The sequence below is a fragment of the Poecilia mexicana genome, unplaced genomic scaffold (genome assembly GCF_051168715.1).
Source record: "Poecilia mexicana isolate PSO_F unplaced genomic scaffold, ASM5116871v1 scaffold_23, whole genome shotgun sequence".
In the NCBI taxonomy this organism is placed as follows: Eukaryota; Metazoa; Chordata; class Actinopteri; order Cyprinodontiformes; family Poeciliidae; genus Poecilia; species Poecilia mexicana.
This window is the reverse complement of record NW_028263392.1, coordinates 15,466,858-15,493,835: the sequence shown is the minus strand read 5'-3', so window position 1 is coordinate 15,493,835 and position 26,978 is coordinate 15,466,858. Positions and strand designations below refer to the sequence as shown.

General features: G+C 37.2%; 1 protein-coding gene across 1 annotated transcript in view; it reads right to left on the bottom strand.

The window, feature by feature from the left end:
• Positions 1-8,934: 8,934 nt before the first annotated feature.
• Positions 8,935-26,978, bottom strand: part of LOC106909096 (calcium-activated potassium channel subunit beta-4-like) — a 31,132-nt gene continuing 13,088 nt past the window's right edge. The window contains exons 4-5 of the mRNA XM_088003415.1: positions 16,580-16,707; positions 8,935-12,251 (exon numbers count right to left, since the gene is read on the bottom strand). Coding sequence (XP_087859541.1) covers positions 11,927-12,251; positions 16,580-16,707 — 453 coding nt within the window. The 3' untranslated portion in view covers positions 8,935-11,926. The remainder of the gene's footprint in view (positions 12,252-16,579; positions 16,708-26,978) is intronic.

Genomic DNA, 26,978 nt, shown 5'->3' with positions numbered 1-26,978 from the left:
CAACCTGTAACAAATTATCCAGAGGCATTACAGGTTGGTTGCTTAGCTTATCATTATAGAAAGAAACTGGGATAGTTGTCACCTGTGAACCAGTGTCTAAAAGGCAGTTACACACATGACCAGAAATGTCAACAGCAGCAGCACACTTTGATCCAATCAAACCTTTGGGTAGCTGAGTGGGTAGTTTATTAGCTTGGGCTTGCAGTTTTGTACATTTAACAGTCTTTTCTTTAATAAGGGGACTGGTTTGGATGGGACTGGTTCCGGTTTGTCCGCAACAGGAACCATGCCTAGTTTAACTTCTTCTGAAAGACGTTCTGCCGTCGCTGAGCAAACTGTTTCCTTTTTCTGGCAACAAGAGCAGGGTTTGGTTCATTATTACATTGTGGCTTGATATGACCGTTTTCACCACACCTGAAACAATAACCAGGTTTAACATGGACTGGTGGGGACTGTTTGGATGTCACTGTATTGCCCCCTTTTTCACCCTGCTTACTGTGTGTTACCTTAGGTTGTGATGTAGTCCTGGGCTGGGTGGTGGTGGATGTTAGCTTAGCCAGCTGCCGCTGTACATCTGCCAGTTGTTCTGGCAACTGCTGAGTCAATTTGGTTAAAGCAGCAACTGCTCCACCATCACCTGTCAACAGAAGCCAATTGTGCATGATTGACTACTTTTTGTTTGTTGGACCCCAAATATTGTCTCATCCAGGAAGTTTTAGCTGCCTCCCTGTCCTCTTCAGTACGTAGAAGTAGTAGCAGTTCAGAGAAACTAGGTGGGACCAATTTCTTTTGTTTTAATTGGAGTTCAGCAATCAAAGTATTGTCCCAACAACCCCTACAGAACTGGCTTATGAGATGCTGATTTACATCTTTGGCTAACACACCACCTCGTTTCAGGGCTAAATTTAATGCTACCTGCAGCCGCTGGAGGTATGAAGATGGCTTCTCCCCTGCATCTTGGAAAGTCACCATGAATTTTGCAAAGAGTTCTTCTCCATCTTGCACTGTGCCATATGCCGAATCCAATATGTTCAGATATACAGTAGGTGGAGTATCTGAACTTAGATGCTTCAGCATATCAGCGGCTGGGGGAAGTAAACTCTCCACGATCCTCCTTGATCGCTGAAGCTCAGAAACTGATGGGTCTTTTAGTAGCAGATCCACTCCTGAATGCCAGGTCTCGTAGTCTGCTTCATGTGCTGGTCTAGGCAGCCGTCCAGAAAACACTCAGAGCCTTTGTAGATGGTAAGCACTTTCCTCAGTTTTCATAATGTGTTCCACCACGTAGCGCTGGACTTCGGGTGGTTGGATGTCATCATCATGAAGAGAAGGTCTCTGTTGTGAAGTAGGTTGCTGCTCACTTCTCAGTCTGGGAACTGTAGAATCAGTGGTAGTTGACAACGTTGGCTCTTTCTTCATTGTTGGATCTGCAGATGCTGCCATAACCTCAGACTTCTCATCAGGATCCTCCATCTTAGCAGCTGAGTGAAGTTCAGCAACTGATTGTCCAATCTGAGTCATCGTGGCTTTTAACACCTCTGCAAAATCCATGCCAGAGAGCTTTGCAAGTTTCTGTAACTCAAGTAAATAAGAATGAGTTTTACTCTGTGAAACATGGTCTGCATATACAACAGCTAATTCAGAGATGAAAAATGTGTCTGACTTTTCAGATGATTTGAATGAATATGGTAGAATGGAACGCAATTCAGCTACTGCTGTACCACTGCTAAATTCAACCACAAGTTGGCCCTCAAACTCAGAATCAGCTTCAGAAATGACTTCAGTCTTTATCTTACCATATCGTTTCAAAAAGTCAAATACTTCCTCTTTACCATCTTCATCTGAAATGCCTTCAACCAAAACAGAGTTGGGAATTTTTATGTCAAGTTTTTGAAATTCATCCATAATGATGACAGGAAAAAAAATAAATTTGTGTTTCACAAAATGCCAACAACCTCCTGGCTAGCTCACCAAGCAATGTAACCCGAGTTACATTCTAGGATTATTAGAATTTGAAATAATCCAAATTAAAGTCAATCCAAGTGATTTCTTAAAAACTACGTTCGTCTGCTGGAGGAGGTGGCAAATTGTAAAACAGAGACAAGTAGATGGTGCAAAATCCGTGAGTTGTATTGATATTTACAATGTATGCAAATTAGTCCACAATTTGGAGTTCAAAAGGGTTCCTTAATCCAAGAAAGTCAATCAGTCTTTGTTGATGATGAAAGGAAAAACAAAAAATAAATATCCAGTTCCGTCAGTGAAAACTGTTGGGCCGAATCTCCAACCAGTTCGGACGTTTTCACAGATAGGTGTTTATCTCCGGATCCGCTAATACGGTTAGCTCGCCAGTCTGGTCAGCATGAAGCCAGACAATCCGTGATGCATCTTAAACCCTTCAGCCACTCCTTGAGCGGGGGGGGGGGGGGGGGGTCTGCAATACACCTGGCCTGTGTAAACAGGCCTAAATAATCAATCAACATGTACATGTATTTTCTAATTACAGGAGTTTACATAATTAAATGCAACTTATGCAAATTCAAGTTACTCTTTTCACAACAATAGTTTCAATAAGCATTTCAACTTGAATGTGCTTTAGATCGGCGTCAGCTACTTAACAGCTGGGGAGGCTAGTGCTAGTGTAACATAGTTAAATTGGTTGAGGTTAAATCCTGCTAAAATGCACCATCTGCTGGTAAAAAGTTGTATTGCATTCACCCTAGAAAGAGCGAGGTATTATGGGTAATCCTCAGAGCCATGAGGATCACTGACGAGGTAACGTGTCTCTGTCATGTGTTAAAGAAATATTATTAATGCATTTTGTGAAGTGCGTTTGTGGTTGTCGTTTTTGCATATTGTTGAAATATGTTCGGTCTGGGTCACGCTAGTTCTGTTATGTCGTTTTTGTCGTGTTTGAGAATGTTTAGTTCGTGGGAAAGTGCAGTGGGAATTTCCCACGTGGTAACATTATGGCTCCTCCTTGCAGGAGCTTGTTTTATGCCAGAGACTGACCTTACCTCCATGCCCGTTCTGTGAAATGCAGGTATGTTTTACCAAATCTCCTGTAGCAGATGGTTAGCATGACACTGAGTTTTATATTAACAGTTTTATACAATGATGTGGTTAATTTATGTTTCTGCACTGTTCTAAAATGCAAGGTTATATAAACTAAAACATAAAAATGGCATCCAGTAAATAGAATGTCAGCATTTTATTTTATTTTTCATAACATTTTAATTAGTTACTTTATTTTCTCTAAAAAGGAGACTCACTGGTTGTCCTTTTATTGTAAGACAAAATCCACTATACGATCACTGTAATTTTAAATTATTTTATTGTGGTTATTGTATTATGGGTAATCCTCAGAGCCATGAGGATCACTGACGAGGAGCTTGTTTTATGCCAGAGACTGACCTTACCTCCATGCCCGTTCTGTGAAATGCAGATGGAGAATTAAAGAAACAGCTGATGCCAACTTGAGCAGCTCCTTGTCGTTCATTACCACACCGATAGAAGCCACCAAAACCACATAGGCCACACTAGCATGCTAGCTCCCGAACAAACACTCACCAGTTCCCTCTTGACAAACCGTGATCGTTTCAACGTTTAGCCGAATGTTCACGTCTGTAAGTTAACAGAGGCACACAATTGATAGATGTACAATCGACATTTGAAAACCGCTTTGGGAACAGAACAGAAGCCTACCTGCACGTCAGAGTCCGACAGCGTCTCCTACCCAAGGTGTGATTCAGTAGCAATATAAGCTGTAGCTGTCAATTTAGGACGCTGACGTGCAGCTGTCACATGACGTTGAAACATCGCGAGAAGAATGTTCTCGCTTGGTTTGTGTTAAATGAATCAAGGAAAGGAGGATTTTAATTAAATTTTTAAATAAAAATAAATAAAATCAGATCTAACAAAATAGAAAAATAAAACACTGAATCTAACAGAAAAATTATCCTGGTTACACAATTAAACACCTTGAAATTGGGTCTCTCTCTTTAACAAGTTCCTAGTCTTTTCATCGCAAGAGCCAGAGCCAGAGGCCGGGCCGAGACTGACCTGCCTCTGCAGAGCCAGATGGAAATACGTAGTAGTGTGTAAAACGTATATTGTAGAAATTAAATGAAGTTTGAAAAAAAAATTAAGCGTAATGAATATAATTTCTCATGGAGGAATAAGTTATTTGATCCTGATGTAAATTCACACGTTGACTAAACATGATTTTTTCAGAAGACTTCAAATGATTTCAGAGAGGGATTTTATAATACAAATATTTTAGTTCTTGGCTACTGAAAACTTAAATGATATGTTATTGCCGTTTGAAGTATTTACATACAACGGCTAATAAATATTGAAAAATCAATTACTATGCATATACTTTGTGACAAACTTTAAAAAATGTTGAAACATACAACACAATTTGTCATAATGGGTGCTGGTGAACGTACCCACATGCAAGAACACAACCAGTAGAGCGAATCACAATAAAGTTTATTAAAGAGAAGTGGTGGGGAAGTTCTGGATACGGGGTTGGGACTGCAGGGTCATCAACTGTTAAATGAGAGGACAGATGCGAGTAACAGTCGGTAGCAGAAAGATCACGCGGAGATTCTTACTTGGGAAAGGGGTTGAAATGGGTTTGATTGTTGCCTGTGGTTGCTGCTGAAGACGGAGGTCCAGAGCTCGCTAATCCAGCGAACGGTGCACGTTGGAGGACGGACAGGTAAGAGAGGCTGTAGCGGACGGCTGAGGCGTCAGAGGGGGTAACGGTTCCTCGGGAGGCTGGTCGGAGCGGTGATCGCTCGGAGACTTGGCTTCCGACAGATCGGAACTGAGAGGACGAGGAAAAACTCGCAGAAGGTTCCAGGGAGCTAGAATCCACAGACTTCACACTGGGAGTCGGCAGTAAACCATTCAAGGTTAACACTCAGGCACCGGAGTGTTTGCCAGCCGCAGCATAAATACTCCACTTCAGCCCTCTTCAAATTAGCCACAGGTGCATCTACAGGGTCTGCCACCGTGTGTTCCAGGGGCTCAGCCCATCGAGGACCTCTGGTGGATGGTGAGGAAACAGCAGGCAACAACAAAAACAAAACCCAAACCCAAGATAAAAAAACAAACAAAAAAACACAAAAACAAGAAAAACTCTGATCCCAACACAATTTTCTTTGAAAAAGCATTTGCATCTTAAGTATAACCCAAAGTAATTTTTATTTCCAAAAATATGTAACAATCTTGTTCTTTATGCTGCTTAGGATTCACACATTGTCAAAGTTTTTGAGGTGTACATACTTTGTGTTTTGACTTATCGATATTCAATATTAGTGTAAAAAAATTGAAGGTGGTTTAACTTGAAAGTGAAAGTCCTCCTGCTGCCTTGAAAATGCTATTGAAATGCATTTTGTAGCTCAGATTTTAGTCATTCTCTCATCTTTTAATAAGAAAACTTTGAATACAATGAACAGAACCAGAAACAAACACGGAGAAGCAACCTTCATGTATGCCACACAAATCTGCAATGAACTTGACAAATAATGAAAAATAGCAGAGATTAAATTTATTACATAATAAGTAATAACTCTTTAAAACTGTGTTGAGAAAATAAATTTAAAATAAGCTTTAAAACTTAACATGTCTTTATTCAAATGGCCTAAATTGTGGTTTTAAATCAGTAACTTATTCTGGCCTATTGACCTTTATTTTACCTGTAGTTCCAGCAGATGGTTTGCTAGGATCGTTTGAACTGCCTTTTGTCTGTGGGAAAACAATACAGTGGAAGTTCCAGCTTTTCACACTCATCTGTGAAAGGCTGTAAACACGGCAGGGGTTTCTGGCTTGAGAGAGGGTCAGAGATAGCTCCTGGTTGGAGGAGCAAAGATACGCCTTATTTGAATAAATTAAAGATAAGAATACGCCTTTTACTATAAAACTTTCTACACAGAAGTAACAAATCAGATTTGCTCTTGCAACTCTCCAAAGACGTCTTTGCACGTCTTTGCTCTTCTTTCTTTCCTTCTTTCCATTTATGTCAGGTAAATGAATGTATGTCTCCGTTGTTCTGCAGTTTCTGGTGTAAGTTTGTGCATTGTCTTACTTCTAAGTTTATACATTGTCTTATATTGGATTAAACTCTGTAATTCTGTGACGTCAACACGCATTGTTGTTTTCCTTGTCAGAACATTTATTAGCCAGCATGACTCAGTATAATGTTTGTAATTATTTGTATAATGTAAAGATTTTCATATAGCTGACTCATACATGCTTGTGACAATATACAGTGTGTTTGCTCATCATGACCTCATATGGCATAAAAAGACACAATGATGATGCATACTGTATTGGCTTTTATTATGTCATTGAGACTCAGCAGACTTTAATAAGGAGCTTTGATAACATACAGCATCACATATTCAATATGATGGTAAATTATCACAGTCATCTTGATGTTCATGGTGGCTTCATTATAACAATAAATTGAGAGTAAATTGACCCAAACAGAAGAGTCTATGTAACCTTCAGCATCTAACCCCTCCAGCTTACCTCAACCTCATTGAAATGCTGCATTTGGACCCTAGGAGAGCCACAATCATCCCTGAATTGAAGCCAAAGTGCTAAAATCAGAAGAACTGTGCAGTTTTTGAAGCAGGAAGTGGGTTTCCAGCTCTTCCTGTGGAGTGGACCGGTCTCACCTGTCAGAAAACCTCAGAGCTGACCTTTCCCAGCCTGCAGCGTCTCAGACGGTGACATTTTACATCTCTTCATTAAAACAAAGAAGCGAGATGAAAAGAGACAAGGAGGACGGAAATGGTTTCAGCTCTTTAAATATCAGAACAGATGAGGAACCTTCAGAAACAGCAGAAAGGATTCACGTCAGGGATGAGAAGGATTTAAATACATTTTCCAGAGTATAAATTAGGAATTCAAACTTATGACTAATTGTCAATTAATGGTTTATAAGATTAAATTTAGTTCAGATTCATTTATAACATCTGCTTAGATCTTCTTTTAGTGTTGTAATTTGGCCTCCATACAGCAGAGGGCGACGCTGGTTATCTTCATTCTGTTGACAGAAGAACCAATATGGCAGCCATACCAGGATGGTTCAGAGTTTTGTTTGTGATGAAAATTTCACTTTATGTGGTTCTGTGTTAACATATAAACTCTCAAGAAGCTCCTTAGGTTTTAACTTAAGCTTCATGTTGGAGGAGCGACAACTTCTCAGCCACAGAGTGACTGATTTGCTTCAAGAAGCGAGAATGTTATGACAGAAACATGGAGGGCATGTAGACAGAAATAACTATTTTAAAAAGAGAAATCTGAGAAATGTTTGAGAAAAAACTTCAAAAAGTTGAAAAATTGAAATTTTGACATCGATTTCAGAAATTTTTGAGAAAAAAACATTTTAATTTCTGAGTTTAGAAACTGAATTGAAATTCATGGTAAAGTCTAAAATGAATAGAATAAAAATGGAAATATATTGAAAAGTTTATAGTGTTCAACAGACAAACTCAGAAAATGCCTTGTTTTTGAAGAAAATTTCTGATTAATCTAAAATTCCTAACTTTTTGGGCATAAATTTACTCCCCATGTTTTTCAATCTACAGTGGCCCCAAAATATTTCAATTTGATCCCATTTGTTTTCTTCTGATCTTCTGGCGACAGTCACTTTAACAGAAAAGTCAAAGTCTTGGTGTGCAGTGTTCAAACTAAGGACAGAGACAGTAGTTTGATTTAAAAGCACACATTTGGAGACTTCAAGCTGTTTTGAATCAGATGAGATGCATTCAGCAGAACTCGCTCCTGTGAGTAAATGTGCTGAGTTTATGACAAACTGAGACACAAATCAAAGCGAGTGAGTTTGATCCCAGCGAGCTCTGAGTAAGTGGTTTGGCATTAAACACTGCAGTCCAGCTGAATGAGTGTCAACATGTGACTCAGTGAATATTCATTGAAAACAAAGAGTGAGTGTAGTGACTCAGACCTGATAGCAGCTGTTTCAGTTGGAGGCCATTCATCCTCTATCTGATCTGTGAATGAAACGATGAAGATGAAGGCGGTCAGATAAAAGGAAGGACAGCAAGCAGATGTGTGTGACAAAATGTGCTACTTTGTTTCTGCAAACAGACAATTTCAGATTCAAACAAGCTTTTTGTGTACATTTTTAATTTATCTAGAACATAGTGACGCCTAGTGGTTGAGCCTGTCATTGCACCTACCAAAGTGTCTGATGACTTGGTTTTCTTCATTTCTTTAAATCCCGGCATGATGCGTTTCTTTTTTAGTTCTACCTACTTCGTAGAAGAACTGGTTCTACTAAACGATTTTACAGGTCTGGAAGTGATTGCTACAAAAAAACCTCTGAAACTTTTAGATAAATCTCAAAACTTTCCAGAAAAATAATTCCAAGGATGAAAAGTTGAAAATTTGTTAAACGCCAACATTTTTAAATTAATCTGATTTTTCTAGAAATTCTTTAAAATTTCTGAGTTCAAAAAGTCAAAAATTTGGTAGAATTTGTAGATTAATCTCAACATTTAAAAAAAACCCGTAAATTTCTGAGCTTGAAAAGTTGAAAATTTGCTAGAAAAAACTGAAATTTTGAGATTAATCTCAGATTTTTTTCAAGAAAAACTTGGAAATTTTTCAGATTGAAGTGTCAAACTTAATCACAAAAATCTTCTAGAAAATACATGGAAGTTTCTGAGTCTGAAAAGTTGAAAGTTACTTGAAAAAATTCAAAAATGTTAAATCTCAGAATTTTTCAAGAAAAAAATTAGAAATTTCACAATTTGAAAGTTTGCTAAAAATAACTCAGAAATTTTGACTTTAATCTCAGAGATTTGAGAATTTGATTTCTGAATTTGGTTTGCTGCTCCGTCTCTGTGGGAAACAAAATGAAACAGACTAGAAGAATAAAGTAGAGTGACACTGTTTCAGATAAAGTTAGTTTTTATTTAAAGTTATCTATCAGGCACAGCAGTCATCATGTTCATCAGTGAAACACAAAGCGAAGCGGCTACCTGGGTCACATGGTACAGAGCTGAGGTTCAGACGGGACGACACAAAGATCTGAAGCTTCTCGCTCATTATAACGACACAAACACTTTATTTCATCTCAACCATCAGCTACTGACTTCACAGGAAAAATAAAGTCAACATTTCAACAGAGAAACAGTTAAAATCTGAATAAATACAAAGATTTGTTGTGTTTTGTTGCTACAGCAGTTTACAGCTCAGCATATGGCTTTAAATAGTAAATCTAGCTTCATTAATCCCAGGTGGAAACATGACGAAAGCTTTGAAAGTTCAATGCTACAGTGAAGCTACATTTTCTTTAGATGAACAAAGAGAAAAATTTACAAATTAACAAACATTACTTATAGATAACAGAAAAATGAATTAAACTCACTGATTTAACTACCAAAATAGTAAAATGTCAGGGCATTCTATAGAAATATATTAGTGGTTCATTGCAACGATTAAATGTTTAAGTTTGAACAAAATAACTCAAATGTAATGACTGAGACACAACCAAACAATTTAAGTGTATTTCTGCTGACATAATGGAAGATAAAAACTGATAATCTATAAACTAATAATCAACTCTCCTAAAATAAACATTTTTTTAATCACATCAGCTTCCAGGCTGACTAAGGAACAAACACACCATAGATATTAGAAAACAGGAAATGTGGAAATGAAATTACAATTAGAACAAAAAGGGAAGTAAAAGCGATAGGAAGACAGCATGGCACCGAGTCACAGAGGAAGAGGAGGCACTAAGTGTTTTCATGAAGCTACATTCAGACCCGCTCCGTCTGGAAACCTGACAACATTTTAAAAACGAGCAGTTTCCTTTGAATTACAACTTTATGAAACGGAAAAAAAAAACAACTGATGTTAAAAGGATGGTTTGACTTTTTTATGAAGGAGGTTTGCATTAAGAACCGCTCAGAGGAAATGAGGCGTTAGTGAACCAGTGCAGCTGATGGTTTTCCAGTTTTAAACCAGAACTGGTAAGAAAATTCAGTTTTCTGTTTGGATCAGTATTTATGAAATCTGATTGGATCTAACAGGATTTAGATTTATAAACTTTGATCTGACTGATATTTATAAATTGATGTAAGCTAATTGTGAACAGTATTCACAGATCCATTTATGAACATTTGGATAAAAAATATAATTTATTTGAATCTTGGAGAATTGTGATTGAGATGAATATTATCAAAGGAAAATCAGCTTCAGTTAATTAAAAACCATCTAATTATAGATTAAAGCTAATCTTCCATCGGTCGTTTATGTTCTCAGAACTTTTACAGTTAGGGCTTTAATTCATCGAGCCGTTTTCAGTTTTTATAAAAAAATATAAAATGGAGGGAAGTTTTAGGCGAGTCGTGAAATATAACTAATACAGAGGAATGGATGATGATCAGGAACCAAACATCCAATAATATTCACATGTAATTCCTCCAGAGGCGATCATGAAACATTTTGGCTGCTGGGATTCAGAAGGAAAATGCATTTTTACACAAAAGCTACAATAAAAAGCAAAAACATTCTTGCCACGCTTCCATTAAGCACATTTATTTTCAAATGTAAATGGCGTAGTTAAGTGGTCAATGGAAACGAAGCTTGAGAGATTTTTGGTCTCTTTTCAAATCTTATAGACAAATAATGCATTTTACACGATAAAACTGATTATAAAATAAAGATTAAGTGTAATTTTATCAATACATCTTTCTGAAAAGTCCAACAAAAATTAAGACTCAGTTTTATCAAGAACAATAGTAAGATTAATCAAGATTAAATATCTAAAGTTCTTTGAGATTTCTGAAGTGGAACAATGTAAGAAAAGCGTCGCTGCTGATAAACAATGAAGGAAAACATTAATCTGCGCTGGAGATCTGCTTTGGTTGTGATTAGTGGATTTACTGTTGTTGTTTTGCATATTCTACCGGATCAGACTAGAAGAAGCACTTTCTTGTTTTATAATGAGCTCTCTTGGGGATTACTGGAAGTGCAAAGTGAAAGCTCAGCAAATACATAAAGGAGAGTTTTTTTTTCTTTATTTAAATGATCACACCTGCTTTAATTACCCTGCCCAAAAAATAATGAGTAAATATAGAAACTCTTTGCTTTTAACAAAGAAAAATGTAATATACTGCAAAAACACAAAATCTTACCAAGTATTTTGGTCTAGTTTGTAGCATAAATATCTCAGTGCACTTGAAATACAGCAAAACTAACTTAAAAGTAACTTCTTAGCAAACTACGGACTCCTTCCAGCGTGACGTCGCAACTTCCCACACCATCTCCTGGCTGGAGGCAAAAAGCTGCTTGCTAACTAGCATTAATTTTAGCTGTTAATTTATTAAAATAACACACTAAATCTTAATAATTGACAATTAGATAACAAGGTCAGGAAACAGTTTTAATTACAGAAAAATAGCAAGTGGAAGGGAAGTAGTTCAGTTATGCTAGCTTGACTATGACAACCGTAACATATAGATGCGCAGTGGAATTTGGTGTGTAACTTTTAAGTTAGTTTGTCTTCTTTCAAGTGTGCTAAGATATTTGGACTAGAAACCAGACCAAAGTTACTTGGTAATTTTTTGTGTTTTTGCAGTGTAAATGTGAGAAATAAAAGCTTTGATAGGAAATTCATCCTAAATTAGAAAGGATGAATTCCTTCCATCCTTTCTAATTTAGGATGAATTATGGGACCGTTTGAGGTGGATTCAGCTCCTGCTGATCAGGCTGAATGAGAAGATCTGCTAGAGTGTTTCAGGTGAACCAGAGTGGATTTACCCTCATCTTCCTCCTGATGAAGATCACATCAGCCCTTCATTGCGGCTGTCGCTTCTCCGCGGCGTCCAGTCACCCATCAGCGGCTCCAGTTGAGAAACCAAGTTTCCTCTCTGGCTTAATGTTCCCGATCCCGTCGCCTCACTGGTACCTCAAACAGAGGCAGGGTCCTTGATGGCGACGACAGCTCGGGGTCAGAGTTCGTTGCCAGGAGGTCCCCGGGTTTGTTGCCGCGGCGATCAGAGGTGGTGATGGACAAGTCCTGGCAAACCTCGTAGGAGCATTTTCTCTTCTGCAGCGCCTCGGCTCTGACGGCCAGGGAGCGGGCGCAAACCGTCAGCAGCACAATGAGCGTGCCCAGAAGGAGAGACACCATTGGCCAGAGGACGCAGTGCAGCAGGACGCTGGTGTCATGGGAACGCTGCCACAGCACGTCGTCAGGCCTGCAAAACCAGAGATAAACAGAAATCAACTTGAGGATTTATTATCAAATATATGAATATTTATAACAACAGAAGGCTATTGAGGAACAAATGACAAAATTTAAGATTCGCAATTAACGTATTTAAGGCCGACTTACTTTTGTAAAAATCAATTTCAGACATTTGAAGGCCTTAATTTTAGATATGTGTAAGACTGTTTAAGGATGTGCAGAAACCACGCAGCATGTTAATTTGAAAGCAAAGATATTGAAAATTAAAAACAGGACACAATGCATGAGTAGAAAACAATTGAAGAAGAAATTACAAAATTTAAGATTTGCAATTAACGTATTTAAGGCCCACTTACATTTTTAACTGAATCTAAGACATTTTAAGGCCCAAATTTTAGATAGATTAGTTTAAGACCTTTTAAGGACGCCCTGCATCATTTTGATTTGGAAGCAAAGAAATTGAAAATAAAATAGATCGTTGCCACAAAGCGTCATCAGACCTGGAAAATCAGAATTAAACAGAAATCAATTGGAGGATTAATGAGTTAGTAACTTTATTCTGATATACTGGAATATATATATAAGAATGAAAAACTATTGAGGAGGAAATGACAAAATTTAAGACCTGTGATTAACACTTTAACATTTAAAATTTGTTTTAATGAATTTAAGACATGCGTTTAAGACTCTTAAAAACTTTTTAAGGATGATTGGAAACCATGCAGCATGTTGATGTGGAAGCAAAGCAATTGAAAATAAAACAATTATGAAAAAACTCTTAAAGATTTTTGCTTCAGATAAACACAATAAAGACACAAACAGTTTGTTTTGGTTTTCAACTAAAGCATTTCCAGTTCTACAAGTGGTTATATATATATATATATATATATATATATATATATATATATATATATATATAAAATTCCCTTCTCACCCTCCGCGGGTGGTCTCTCTCTCTCATCCCTAGAGCTCTGGTCCTCTACCAGAGGCCTGGGAGCTTGAGGGTTCTGCGCAGTATCTTGGCTGTGCCTAGAACTGCACATTTCTGGACTGAGATGCCAGCATCTTGCACCCTGCTGTTATGTGTGGACTGTCTCAGAGGCCTCTTTGCACAACCTACACCTTGGGTCTTGTCTGGTGTGGTAGATCTGAGCCTCTATTGCTCTGATGTTTATATATATATATATATATATATATATATATATATATATATATATATATATATATATATATATATATATATAAGAAAAAAACTACTTAAAACCAGCAGTTTACTTGATTTTAATTTTTACAGATATCTGTAATCCTGAATGGCAGTTTTGACATTCGATCAGAAGTTTTGCACCAACCGTTTTAAATTATAAACACCATGTGGTGAAATTAATTGAAGGCCTGGCAGCATTTAGAAATACAGACACAAATGCTTTCACAGCATTCGTTCATTGATTCATCGAGCTGCATCACTGCGATGGGAGCCATTTTGGTGCTTTGTGTAAAACCCTACAGCGCCTCATAAAAGTATTCCCACCCACTGACACCGGTACCACTTTGCTTTGTTACAGGGAAAACTTCAATGCATTTTATTGGGATTTTATGTGCAAAGTAGCAGATGGCTGTGGAAAATTAAACTGGTTCTAGAGCTAAGATGCAGCTGTAGCCCCAACACAGGTTTCCTACTTGAACTGAAGAATCTCTCAGGTAAATTTCAATATTTCTGGACTCCAGTTCCATTAAGCATCTTTTTTCAGAAATAAAAAGAACCTTTGGTCCCGTGTTATTAAGCCCCAGAGGTCCAATCAGAGACATTGTAGTGAAAAAACTCTAATGAGCCGAGGTATAGCTAATTTATATAATGGAGGCATGTAATGCAGCAGCATGCCGCACCTCGATTGGTTACCGGGGTAATGAGCCGTGCTTCTGAGAAAAGGTCAGAAATATTAATAACGTTCTCATTTCACAGTAACTGGATTTCGTTTTTCTTCAGAACTATCGAAGAGATTTTAATCCCTGCAAAAAATAATTTAAAAAAAGTTTAAACTTCTTCCTGCGCTGAGAAAAAAAAAGTCCATGAATGTCCAACTTTCCAGCTGCAGCAACATTTTAGTTCCTGTAACCAACATAGAAGCAACTATTAAACTAATATCAATATTTATTATAATTTTTTTAATGATCAATTATCTTTTAATCATTTCACATTTAATTAATGATCCAAAAATCTGCTAAAGCCTGATTTATATTAATATGAAAATTGATCAGATTTACCAATTAGAAATAGAAAAATACTAGAAAGAAATCAAAAGCTGTTAATGATGAGTTTAAACTTTTAGCATTTATAGTGACTAAATTAACAACTTCATCGTTGGATTAAATCAGATTTGGATCGTTTTCTTCTTCTGAGTTGGAGAAATCTTAACAATATTGGGAAATTATTTCTTCAGACTTCTAAAGAGCAAAGATGTTCAAATTTAAGGTATAAATAGCAACACAAAGAAAGGGACAAAGTGGAGGAAGTAAATGAGTATTAAACGTCTAAATAAGAGAAACGGGTAGTGCTTTTATTTTGATATTTCCAGCAGGAAGTGTCCCTGTAATTTAGCAGATAGCTTAGCAGTTGGTAGGTTACGTTTAATTTGTTGTGAAATGATCCACAGTCATTCTGTTGGAGAGACATTCATGCAGTCTTGAAGCTAACGCTAACAGGAACAGATTGCTATGAGTCGCTAACATCCCATAATAATCCACCAACATCACTGGCTAGTAATCCAGCTCACTGTTTCGCAGTAAAGGTTTTTAGCTCAGACATCGCCTTCCTGTCACTCTTCATTAATCTGATAAAAACTGGGACTCGAGTCTCTGACCACGAGTCCAAGTCAAGTCTGAAATTTTATTTTTGAGCCTGAAATGCGACTCGAGTCCAAAGTCTCAAACTCAAATAGTCGTCTGGGGACTCTTTAAATTAAACACTCTTTAAAACAGCAAAGAACTGGTTCAGAAAAATCAGTCGTTGTGACGACTTAGCTGCTGTTATATTTAAACATTCCTTCCAGAAACACATAAACCCAAAGCCCAGGTGTGGTTTTTTTTTCAAATCTTTAAATACAACGGCGTGCAGTGCTCTACTTTTCCGTCTAAATGACCGAAAAGCCGATGTGCAGCATCAACAGGCTCCCGCTGGGCCCTCATTTATGAAGCAGAGAGTCCTCACCCTGCTGCAGAGATAAAAATAAAAGCAGCTGAGGTCACAGGTAAGCAGAGGCTGAATAATAGGAGGATAAAGCTGACACACACAACAAGCTCCTCAGTTTTTCTTGTCTCATCAGTTTGTGGTTGCACCGCACGCTTAAAAAGGTTTTGTTAGAAAAACAATCATATCCCTAGATTTTGTTTAGGAGTTTCTGAATAGAGAGGCATAGAAACAAATGCATGCTACACAATTATTAGTAAAAAATTAAAACAAAACATGAAGAAATACACAGAATTTCGTGGTTATGGTGAAATGTGAAAGTTTATTAATAAAGAGTTTTGGTGCAGACTCTGTTTTTCAAGACGCTGATGCTCATAATTTTCTTGATTTTATGTAAAATCCTTCCTTGCATCATCGTCTCCATAACTACTAAGTGTAGCAACAGGCCTGTCATGATGGCCCATTTTTCTGGACGATAAATTGTCCCAGACGTTATCGCAATAAACGATAATATTGATGTTTTGAGACAATTTTTGAGTAATATAATGCAAGAACACATTCTCAGAGATTAATACATGTTAAATGCTAGTGAATATGTAACACTGGAACTGGCAGACATTTTAAATATCCAAAATAAATAAAAGAAAAACAAATGTAAACAAAGCTGTTCTTAAAAAATGCTCTAGTTGAGACCAAAACACCAGACTGAAAACTTTTATCATCTGTTTTTAGTAGAAAGAGAAAAAAACAATAAATCATGCAAATGGAAATTATTTGTTTTAATTTATGATGTAGTTAATCTGGCAAAAGTCCTAACAAAATAAAGTTACTAAAATAAAAGTAAAAATTCTCCTAAAAGTACATTTTGTCTAAAAAGTTACTCAAGTAAATGTAACTAGTTACAACCCAACTCTGGCGTTGAGATGTAATAACCAGAAAATGTTTTTTTTTTTCAGCAGGGTCACAAATCCCAGCCAGTCATTTAGGAAGTGGATAATCTTCTATCAGACGCAGCAGCTCCTCAAAGCCGGCCGGCCGTCTGTAATCTCCTGAGGTGAGATCGATCTGTCAGCTTTCACACCCTCACACGTCCTCCTGCTTCCAATTTGTCCGTCTCGCACCTGGAGACGGACGAGTGTGTGTTTGTGTCTCACCTCCTCTGCTGGTTGAAGAAGCAGGTGAAGGACTGGCTGCTGACCTCTTTGGTGAAGTAATCCTCCCACAGCAGAACGTTGTCTTTGTTCTTCTGGTTGTCCCTCTCACAGGGGGGGACGTAGGAGCACTGGGGACACAGACGTAACCTTTTAATAATAAAACACTAAATGAGATCAATTACATCTTAAATAAATGTTGTAGTGTCACTTTATACACTGCAAAAACGCAAAATCCAGCATTTGGTTATTTCACTTATAACATGGGAAAAATGTTTTAAGTGAAAATAATCTACCAATAGAACTAGAAGTTCTTTGGCAATTTTAAGGAATGATTGACTTAAAACAAGATTGTTCTTCTTGCTGAGAAGTTTTTTTGTAAGTGTACTAAGATATTTGTACTAAAAAGTAGAGCAGAATTTCTTGGTAAGATTTTGTGTTTTTGCAGTGTAGCAAAATCAAGTAACTATGTTACCTTCTGTTATAAAAATGCGATGCAGTTGTGGAAAAAATTCGAGAGACCACTTAAAACGATCAGTTTCTCTGGTTTTACTTTCGATAGGTTTATGTTTGAGTAAAATGAACATTGTTCTTTTATTCTGTGAACTACCCACAACATGTCTCCAAATTTCCAAGCAAAAAGTTTGTATTTATTTGCAGAAAATGAGAAATGGTTAAAATTACGGAAAAGAGGCAGTGCTTGAGCTGCGTCTCGAAGGCGGAGCTAGCTCCACCTATCGATTTGCACAGCTGAATGGTTGCCATGGAGATTAAAGGATTTCTCAAACATGCATGAAGGAATCAGGTTACATCATATTATAATAAAGCTAAAAGCTGAAAAAGAGTCAATTTTAAATTATACTGCCTCTTTAAATGAATGAATATATACAGAACTGTTCATCTGACACCTCTCCTAAAGAGTGTCACTGATTGCCCTGCAGGAGGCGCCGTAATGGGGTCAAAAACAAGCTGAAAAGCTGAACACTGATTGGCTCAGAGGTGTCTGTCGCTGTCTTTTACTTTGAGCCGCTAAACACAACTTTACTTTCTGCACGTTTCATAGCAGGAGGCTGATTGTTGCCTGGTTGGAGGAACCAGAAGTTGCTCTGGTGATGGAGTGATTGGTCGAGAGGAAGAGGAAGGCGGGGAGTTTCAATCACAGAAGAAGGTCAGTTTAGTCATTTTAAAGCTCAGGTGTCACTCTGTTGCTTCAGTTCATTCAAGTTCAGCATTTCAGTTCAGTCGAGGTTTGGACTTTGACTAGGCCAGAGGTCTACAACCTTTATAACTTAAAGAGTCATTTTCACTATCCGGCTAGTCAAATAAAACTCATTTAGAGCCAAAAATGTCTTCTGACTATTTATAATTTTAGATAAAGATCTACTACTAGAAATTTATTTTTAAAGATTCACCATTTTATTATTATTTTTAGGATTTAAAATAAAGATAAATTTGAGCAAAAAGAGGGTGAATTTTTTTCTGTAGAATAAAGAATAATGTAAAAAAATGTAATTTAATTTGTTAAAATTTGTTTAAATTTAAATGGACAGATTTCAAGCTAAAAACAGATCTGAAAACATATTCTAGTACTTTTCTTGTCATTCTTTGTGAAAATTCAATGCAAATCTAATTGTTTAAAAACCTGCATTTGTTATATGGAAATGTATGAACATTAGTTGGTTGTTTTTAATTTTTAGCCAAAGTTATTCTATTGTGAAAGGTCCAAAGAGCCACTTATGGCTTTTCCAAGTTTCCTCATAGAGCACCGCTCCCCTACTCAGCTCCTTCAGACTAGCCAGCAGAAATCAGCAAACACCTGGTGGACCAGCTCAGCTCATTAAGAGCTACATCTTACTTCAACGCTGGCAAGAATGTTAAAGGGTTAATAGAGGAGCCATGTTGAGATGACTTCAAATGACTGCACAGCTTCAGTTATTACAACTAAAAACCAGCGATCAGGCCTGAAACCTGGGAGTAGTGATGGACTCTGACCTGAACCTTCAGAGCCACATTAAGACAGTCACAAAGTCGGCCTTCTATCACCTGAAGAACATCTCCAGGATTAGAGGACTGATGTCTCAGCACAAGCTAGAGAAACTCATCCATGCGTTTATCTTCAGCCGCATTGATTACTGCAGCAGCGTCTTCACAGGTCTGACTAACAAATCAATCAAACAGCTGCAGCTGATCCAGAAGCTGCTGCTGCTGTTCTCACTAAAACCAGGAAAATAGAGCACATAACACCAGTTTTAAAGTCCCTACACTGGCTCCCTGTAGCTCAAAGAATAGACTTTAAAATACTGTTGTTTGTTTATAAATCACTGAGTAGTTCAGCACCACAATACCTTAAAGATCTGTTATTGCTGTACCAACCGTCTAGACCCCTCAGATCTTCTGGTTCTGGTCTGCTCTGCATCCCCAGAACCAGAACCAAACGAGGAGAAGCAGCATTCAGTTTCTATGCACCACAGATCTGGAACAAACTTCCAGAAAACTGTAAAACAGCTGAAACACCGAGAGCCTTTAAATCTCAACTTAAAACCCACCTGTTTAGAGTTGCTTATGGCTAAATTAGGATTAGAGTGGGTTTTGATGTCTTTGATGTTTTTAATGTTTTCAATGTTTTTATCTTTACTTTTTATCTATTTATTAATTTCTTTTTATTTCTCTTTCTCACTATTTACATTTTAATGATGTAAAGCCTCCCCGGAAAACATCCCAGTTAAACAATGTTTAACTAAAGTCCTATGGGGTTTAGAGTCCCAGTTGACGGCGTTTCAACGAACACGATTACGACAGAAACGTAAGTGAATTTCCGAGAGGTTAGAGTCCTTGTCAAACGGCGTTTTGACTAAAGTCCCAGAGGGTTAGAGTCCCAGTTAAACGATGTTTAACTGAAGTCCTAAAAGGGGCACGGGTTTTAATGTTTTTATCTTTTTTTAATCTTTTTTTTCAAAATCTCTTTCTCACTGTTTATTCAATGTCACATGCTGTTTTTATTTTAATTATGTGAAGCACTTTGAAATGCCTTGCTGCTGAAATGTGCTATACAAATAAAATTTGATTGATTGATTGACTTCCTGAAGGTGGAGTTTCAGGAAGAGCAGGAGCTTCTTAAAGAGACAGAGACCCAATTTCAAAGTGTTAAATTACAAAGTAAAATTTCTTTTGGGTCATATTTGATCTACAAAGCATCTATATACTTGATTATGTTAGAAAATGTCTTTATATACCTGGAAAACACATAAAACTGCCTCTGTAAATGTTTCCCACTGGTAAATGCGGTTTCTCTCTGCAGAAAGACGGACTTCAAACAGAACCACCTGTTCATTTTAATAGATAAAGGGCTGCAGAAACTTGAATTAGTCTGTAAAATATTAAACTCTTCCTGCAAGAGAATCAGGTTAAGTGGCAACACTCGTTCAGCTTTAGGTTTATTAAACTCCACATTGTCTTTGAACGTATCAATGCTCTGAATATGAAGCCCCTGAAGTGATGGCGGCGCCTCAGAGAGGAATGTAAATGAGCTGCTGTTTTCACGCTGCCACTACATCCTGAAGGGAGTGTGAATCTGCAGCCGCTCTCCTCGTCGTGACGGCACACACACTCCACATCGATCTCATTTAGGCCGCTTATTGCAGGAAGGAGCGCGCTCGTCTGCGATTGTAGCCTCGGCCCGTTGGCATGGCAACCGCAATCATCCGGCAGGGTGGCCCGCCGCTGACGTCACGGGGCGAGGTGCGCACCATTGGCCGGCCGAGGACGGACGGCCGCGGCGTTTGTGAAGCGACAATTACCTGAAGCGGAGAGAAGCAGCGAGAGGAAGAAACGGAGCGACTGACACGCTTAACGCTGCGAAGCCGCAGTCAGGTCGTCACTTTTAAAGAGATTTGTCTGCCATCAGTTTATCTCCACATGTTCCCAGCTGGCAGAGCCTTGTCTTATTTCAGTCACAGCAACAGGAAAGGTGAATGGATTTCAACCGTCTGAAGTGTTTGAAAAGCAGAACCAGAGTTTATTTAGATAAATCTAAACTCAGGTGTGTCATTAAATCAGTTTCAGTTTCCACAATGAAGCATTAAAACAAAAATCCTCTTTAATTTAAGGGTTCAGTTAGGGTGCATTCACACACAAGAATATCAACTTTTTAACTGCAGTTTTATTAGGTTTGAATTTTTAATTATAGTTTAGCGTTATCTCGATGTGACTTTTGTTAGTTTTAATTCATTTTTACAGTGTGTTTACAAATTTTCATTAGTCATTATTAATTCAATGTTGTTTAGTTTTTATTAGTTTTCATTTTTTCACACTTTGGTTAATTTGTAGGTCCAGAATTAAAAAGTCTGAATTGCGATTATGTACAAATCAATTGGGTAATAAATACTCAAAAATTGTGATCAATTATTCTTGTTTGAGCAACTGACTGACATTTCTTTTGCAACTTCTGCTGTCGCCATATTGGAGAATAATGTAAGGCTAAAAGGGCTAATAAATATAATTACCCTGATGTTATAAAATACTGATAACTTCATATCAATACTATCAATATTTTGAATCGATCCGTCCTCCTCTAATAAAAGCTGATTTATATGCAACAAAGTCTGGATAAACGTGATTCTACTTATTATAGAAACTCGGTTATTATAAAATGACGATACTTTGTGTCAGTTTAAACTTTTTCAATTGCAATAAAAAATGTCAGTAATAATTCTATCCTGATTAAAAAGAAAAAGTCTTCATCTTCATCAAGACTTTTATGCCAATACAGGAGTAAATATCTCATTTTTTATTCTCTCTGTCTGATATTAAACCAGTCCAGTATGAAATTAACTTTCCAAAGATCATTTTTGACAACATTTCTGTCCTCTGGCCATTTCTGTTCTGGTCCAAATGGTCTTAAATTAAAATGATGAAACATTAATATGACAGCAGACACTGAAAACAATTAACTGTGAGCACAGCAGCATCCATCACGTCCCATCAGGCTGATCAGATCAGCCAAGGAGAGAAGCTCCGCGATTTCATGATTGGACTGAAATTACAGAGACAGAAAGAAAACACAAAGTTCTCCTTCCAGCCTCCAAACCGGATATGAGGCCAAAACACGAGAGGCTGAGAAGCAAAACATGAACAGAGACAGAAATGAGCCTGAATCAATTCAAAACAACAACAAAAGGAACCAAAACATTATCAAAACATGATCATACACCAACATGCAAAATGACAGCAAAACATAAAGAAACATAAAAAATGTTAATCGAATTTACAAACCAGCTGACTGCATAGATACAACATTTAATAAAATGGAAAAATATCAATTAATAAAGATAAAATAATAATAAAAAGGAATTTACGAACCAGCCACAACAGAAATTAACCACAAAACATTTGAAAACAACATAAATGGGTTTGTAAAGCCACCAAGAAGTTAATGACTGAAGACGAGCCATGTTTGATGAGATTTTGTGTTTTTTCTGTAATCTGACAGCAGAGCAGAAAGTGCTGATGTTATGGAAGCACAGCGTTTGTTTCTGTAATGAATTTAAACAGATAATCAGGATCTGTGAGGCTTTCTGTCTGACTCGTCTAAACGGATTAACACGAAGCCACGTCTACCTGTCTGACAGACAGCCATGACTCAGCAGAAAAGCTCTGAGCATTTCTGCTGCATCATGATAACTTCATGAAGGTAGAGACGTTAAATCCTGACTCTGACACAAACATCGTCTAATTAAAGACAGCCTGATTAAATCACGAGCTACGTCTGAAGGTGAGATACACAAATCATCCATAAAATCACTAATCAGGCAACAAATCAAGTACGGCGTAAATTAGAGGCGCAAGAAAAATCAGGATTTGTTCACTTTTCCCTCAGAAAAATTCAAGAACTTTTTAAACTGTTTCAGCTGCACAGTTTGGAGATAAAAACAAGACAAATCAACTAAAAATACATGTTTTAACTCATTATTTTATATATTTATAACTGTTGTTAATATTTTTGTGACATTTTTATGTTTTCAAATGTTCCTCACATTGGGGGATTTAACAAAAAAATATCCCCCCAATTTCAATAACTTTGTTTAATGTATAAAATATATCAAATCTTTATTCCAATTACAGATACTGGATTGCCAAAGTGAGTCACTGAGGCATTAAGAATAATAAATATTCAATACATTAAAAGAATCCAAACATATTGTGTTAAGATAAAGGACATCTTTTAGTCAAAATAAGTTCTTAAATATAAAATATTTTTGTTGAGTTTTCTGGAATTTAGCAAATACAAATAATTCTGGTAATTCCAGCTGACAAAATAAGAAAAGATTAGTCTGATTTAACTTCGGAGAGAGAAAATAATGTGTATTTTTTATTAAATATCTGGTTTCAACTGTAAGTAATGTCTTCTAAAATTAGGCTTTTAATCAAACGTTAGATTGAACTATATTACTAAACTCTGCAGTTTGAATATCAAGCACTTTCAAGGACTTTATACAGAACTTGTAGTTGGGTTGTAACTACAGTAAAACCTAAATGAAATTAAATGGTTTTTAAGGATTCCAGACCCAGGATGCACCAACCCGACCCAAAGATGAATAAGTTCCTAATTTGAGTTTTTAAACAAGTAAACTGACCAAATGTGTAATCTATGTGCAGGAACAAACAGCTGAAGAAACTTCATAAATTGACCCCCTCCTGGATTTGATTATCTTTATTTTCTGCCTTTAAATTTCCCCTCTGGGACAAATAAACTTTTATTGAATTAGCTTGAATTGGATTTCCTCACTGCAGATGAAACTCGCAGCATAAAGTTCTGGATGATCCAGGAAACCGTTTCTCCAGCTGCAATGTTTCTGTAAGTAGTTTCTTTATTGAATTTCTGTCAGAGCAAAAAATACAATAAAAACTGTTTTGTTTTGTTTTTTGTTTTGCTTTTATAGAATCTATTTTTACTAAATAAATCCATATTTGAAAGATCAAAAAACAACATCCAAACTTTTGGCCATAATATTTTGATAATATTATTTTCAGAAAACTTTAGAAATGTAATTAAACTTTAACAGAGTTTGTAACAAGAAAAACACACTTGTAGGAATATAAAGCTATGAGGTAAATAATAAAGTAGCTTGACATTATTTTAGGATTATTAATAAATTATTTAAGGAGAATAACTGAAAAAGTGCCTTAAATTAGTAAATATTATGTAATTTAATTGAAAGAAAATGAGCTCTCAAGGAAACAATCTTGTTCCTGATATAATCAGTTTGATAAATTATCAGCCAGATTACAAGAATGCTGAAGACTTGAGACTCTGAATATGAATTAATAATGTCAATTTTTGTGTGTGTGTGTGCAGTGTTGTCCTCTTGTTACCCACAAATCTCATCATTTACATTTATAACATAATTAAGTCATAAACGAGGAAATTACTGGCGCAGTAATTGGCTGAACGAGGCCGCCCACCTGCCCCATCTCCTCTCTTCCTTCCTCCGTCTCTTTTCTGTCACATCATGTTCGTGTCGCCGTCTCATTATTGAGACGCCACATGAAGGATTTTAGGCCCAGAACTGGTCACATTTGCTCTTTAGATGACAGAAACTGAAGGAGGTTAGTCTCTAATCCATCCGATTCGCTGGAACAAGGCCAGAGGTCTGCAGCTGCTTCCGTCTGCAGGCTCAATAAATCAACCAGGATTGATTTGATCAACATCTCAACGATTCCTAATTATCACACAAGGATTCTGGAAGCTAAATTATCATCCTCTACTTTGCTATCACCGCTTCAGACATACTCTGGCTTTGTTTAAATAAAAATGTGAAATCTAAATAGATTTAGTAAACAAAACGGCAGGAGTTATGTAAAATTTTACTGCGTTAATGTTGTCATTTTAGTTTCCATAAAAATGTGATCCTGTCTGTCACTTTGTTTCAGCTAAAATCACATGTTCTGCCTGTAAAACTGGGTTTTCTTCTGGACTTTGTAAAATTGTCTTGCTGAGTGAAATTCACACCTGAATTTAACCAAATAATTTGAAGCTGTGGTTCTCTTTCAAACCAACCAAACCCTTTAACAAACCTGTTCCCCTCCTCGCCTGTGGAGGCGCTGCACCAAGAACCACTGAAGGAAATGGCATAAAAATGTCTGAAGACGACACTGAACGCAACTTACGTCTTCACAAAATGTAAACAAAAATGGAGCGGCGTCAGATTTTAGCTGTTGTAGGATTTCGCTTTTGTCTTTTGTAAAAGACAACGAGCCATTTCTCCTGCTAAAGGTAACATTGTATTTGTTCTAGTTTTATTTACCCAGAATGCCTTGTGCTGGAGTCGATTTCTTATTTTGGAAAAGTCCATTTCAACTGAATCGAGACCGAGGTTTGTAGACGGACAGGGTTCGCTTTGTTTAGACCAATTACAGATTCACACCTCACCAAACGAACCAAACTTTAAACAGACTGGAGTTTATTAAAGTGGATTAGACAACTTAAATGTCCGTAGGCTGTCTATTTACGTGTCTAAAAAAAGGGGTAACAGTGGAGCTGCTTGAAAGGAAAATGGAAAAACATTTAGTTTGTTTTCATTATCACTTCAGCAGCTAAAAGCAGCAGGTTTCTAACCGTCCTGCTAATACACCTTTGGATTTCCATTGAGAAGGAAGAAAATCAAGTTTGAACCACTGGAGGGACAGCTGCAGCAGGAGCTACGTGCTACAAACAAAATCTCTTTGAGAAATGAGCTCTGAAATCATGTGGAGTAATCCTCATCACAGCCAACATCTGTGTGGAGGTTTTACAGATCACTGGTGGAGCCAAAGCAGCTTTAGTTGGATAGAAAGACTTTCAGGGAAGGATGTAGTACCTTTCAGAACAAGTGAAAAGCATTCTGGGAAACCAACACTGTCAGAACAAACGTGTATAAATGCTGCTATGTTCGGGGGTAACGGAGGCTGCAGTGCAAAGAGTCGGGCTTTGATGAAAGTTATGTTTTATGATCAAACAGAGGAATGTTCTGAACTCCAACCAGAGTTCACAGACCAATCAGCTAATGACCTCCCAACACAGGGAAGGCGATCTATTTCCTTTAATCACCTGCTGGTAAAGGTGACCTATTATACTTCCTTGAGCAGGTTAGCATAAGGTGATAAAAAACATGTTCATTATATTAAAATCATATTTAGATGATGACATTTAGTCAGCTCAGTTCTGTCTATTTTGGCCTCCTGCCACTTTAAACCCAAATAAGCTGTTGCTGGCCACGCCCCCCAACCCAATGTTTATACTAGCAGGTGAAAATAGCTGCAAACAGATGAGCAATTATACAACCGTGCATATTTAAAAAGCATTAGTAGTGCCTCCTGCACAACCAATTAGAATGTAGGAAGTGGTTTCTGGATGGTACGTCAACATCAACAAATTTGTCTTTTCCAGCAGCCATTGTGCAGGGCATACAGCGGTAAAACCAACTGACCAAATATGAGAGAACTCATATTTGCTGGGGAACTCTGCTGGGGTTGCCAGGTAATGGCACAGTGTGACTTAACAATTGGAAGTATTTGAAACAGCTAATTTTCCAGACACCAAAAATGATTAACTTATCGCCAAAAACCGACTGGATGTTTTTTTTTTTTTTAGTGCTTGGACGGTTTCTAGAAGCAGTAGAAACCAAAACGAAAATATAAAAATATAGAATGTCCCCTTTAAATATTTTTCAACCTGAAAGGAAACCTGGATTCATCTCCACTGCTCCGAGGGCAGCAAATGTTCTGATCACATCCATATAAACACACACACACACACACACACACACACACACACACACACACACACACACACACACACACACACACACACACACACACACACACACACACACACACACACACACACACACTGAGCCATCTTTCCTTTATTGAGGTCAGGAGTTCAGTTCATTTTTGTTCCAACAGAAATGATCTGTAGAAATAAGAACAGGAAAAGTCTAGAAGGATAATAAAAATGATGTGAGTTGTTCCTGAAGGTTTGGACCTCATGAGGACGTTATTATGGCTCCACTGAAGGGCAGGGTCGTCTCACTTTAAGGCTCAGAGTCAGGTTTAATGAATCCTTTTTAAAAACGAAAGCACTCTGAGCTCAGCGTACATCCAGCTCCTCTTAAATAGAAAATGATGAAGTGCCGTTTTTCATCAGATAACCATGCAGACCTGCAGCTCTAATTAAAATGTGACAAAACCATCAAACCTGAGTGTGTTGTTGATGCATTACCATGTAAATTAGAGCACTCTGATCAGCAGATTCACAAAGTGTGAAGTCAGACTTTACTGTTTTTCATTTTGAGTTATGGGAGGGAAATGATGCACAGAAAAGCTGCAGCACTGAACCATTTTCTCCAACCAACCTGCAGGTAAG